We start from the raw sequence: 1,842 nt of genomic DNA, 5'->3' as shown, positions 1-1,842 counted from the left end.
ACTTTCCTGTGGTCACTACCTGCAAGTTATGCATGTCTTCATTTTGGCCTTTGTCTAAAATTAAGCTGTCCATTTTTCTGCAACGTTTTATCAGGTAATAGACAAGACACACCATTAGCAGAAATACTGCACCAGTACATACAGTAGTTCCTATGAGACCTCCAACTGAGATGGATGAAGGTGTCTCAGTTGGGCTCCTGCTTATTGGTGTAAGCATGTCAAATGCTGTTGGGGTAACTGATCCATCTGAAATGTCTGTTTTTAAACATTTAGTGTTAGCAAAAACAGTAAACCCTTCATCACAAGAACAGATGTAACCTCCAATAATATTTTCGCAATGTTGGTCACAATACATCATTTCACATTCATCAATGTCAGTGCAAAAAAGACCTGCGGTTCTCTCTTCGAGAATGAACCCACGTGGGCAGTCGCACTGAAAAGGGTTGTTAGGGTCACAGTACACAGCTGGGCACTCCCACTGCGAACAGTAAAGGACACATTTATGTCTGTCCTCTGATGACACTTTATATCCCTCCCAACATTCACAATGATAACTTCCTATGGTGTTATTGCAAGAGTGGTCACATGGTCCAGACTCACATTCATCATCGTCAATACAGATGTCCTTTTCCTTCTTAAAGCCATTCATACAGCGACAATCAAAGCCACCAACTGTGTTGACACAGTGGAAATATTTTCCTGGACACAGTCGATCATCATCACACTCATTAATGTCTTTGCAGGTCTTTCCATCCACATCAAGGGCAAATCCATCGCCACACAGACATGTATAGCTGTTTCCCTTAGATAAGCAGCTATGTGAACAACCTGCCTTCTGACATGGATCATCTTGTGCCTTTACACAACTGACTGCATTACTTTCAAGTAAATAACCAGGTGGGCAGGTGCAAATGTATGAGTAATTCTTCTTGTCGCAGTTATGTTCACAGCCACCTTTATAAACTTCACAGTTCCATGGTGCCTTGAGCCACTCACCCTCTAAACAGATGTATTTCGTCCCCAGGTCCAGGCGAGTTGCATTGCTGCTATGGGGCACTTCACTTAAGTCCTGCCTCGAAAAACCGAAGGGAGTTTCATAGAGAACTGGTGAGTCAGATGTAAGCCGTGTGCATTTGTTAACGTTTTGGTACTCACACAAATACCCCTCGATATCCTTTGCATCATTACAATGTCTTTCCGTCCATTTTGGATCATCTTTGGATAGTGACACGCAACGCTGAGAACAGACGCTGTCCTTGTTTTTCCAGTTTTTGAAAAGAGTTATACTAGGCTCGTCGCCTGTTATCCACGTGTATCCTTTGAGATCAAGGGACGAATCTGAGCAGCTGTCACCCCAGTGTATTAAACCAATCCAAAAGTGTCCAGAAAATCCAGTCAACAGGTCAGAGATGACATTGTTTGCCTCCGTCGTTCGTACGGTCATTAAAGAGCCCCGTTTGCTCTCACAGGACCTCTGCGCTGAAGTAAAATCCACTCTGCCTACATGCACGGTAAAGCAGTTGTTTTGAACGCAGTAACCGTTATTTGACTTTTTACCCTCCACTCTCAGAAGTACGAGCGCGATGACCACTCCTATAAAATTCTTCATCTCTGTGTGAAGACAATGCCGTAGGCTACGCTACTGAACGATGTCGCTATACGTTGATTAAATAACAGCGATCACTTTTTCACAGCTCTAGCTTTGTAAGCTTAAGCTATACTCTCGGCCCCTGCTTTTCTACAACTGCATTTATAGAGCCTGCCATATTTGAGAAACTGAGAGGAAGTTCGTTTCAGCTGGCGCAGCTCCCGTAACATTCTCCATGTCCTGGCAGCGCATAG

The 1,842-nt window shown here is 43.8% G+C and overlaps 1 protein-coding gene across 1 annotated transcript; it reads right to left on the bottom strand.

Annotated features, from left to right (window-relative positions):
* Positions 1-357: 357 nt before the first annotated feature.
* On the bottom strand, positions 358-1,842 carry thbd (thrombomodulin). The gene is made up of 2 exons (XM_072695955.1): positions 601-1,842; positions 358-478 (listed from the first exon to the last, which is right to left on the bottom strand). The coding sequence occupies exons 1-2, from the start codon at positions 1,607-1,609 to the stop codon at positions 453-455; spliced, it is 1,035 nt and encodes a 344-aa protein (XP_072552056.1). The 5' UTR covers positions 1,610-1,842; the 3' UTR covers positions 358-452.

This window comes from Salminus brasiliensis, chromosome 1 (assembly GCF_030463535.1).
Source record: "Salminus brasiliensis chromosome 1, fSalBra1.hap2, whole genome shotgun sequence".
Taxonomy (NCBI): Eukaryota; Metazoa; Chordata; class Actinopteri; order Characiformes; family Bryconidae; genus Salminus; species Salminus brasiliensis.
This window is presented reverse-complemented; position numbering and strand designations above follow the sequence as displayed.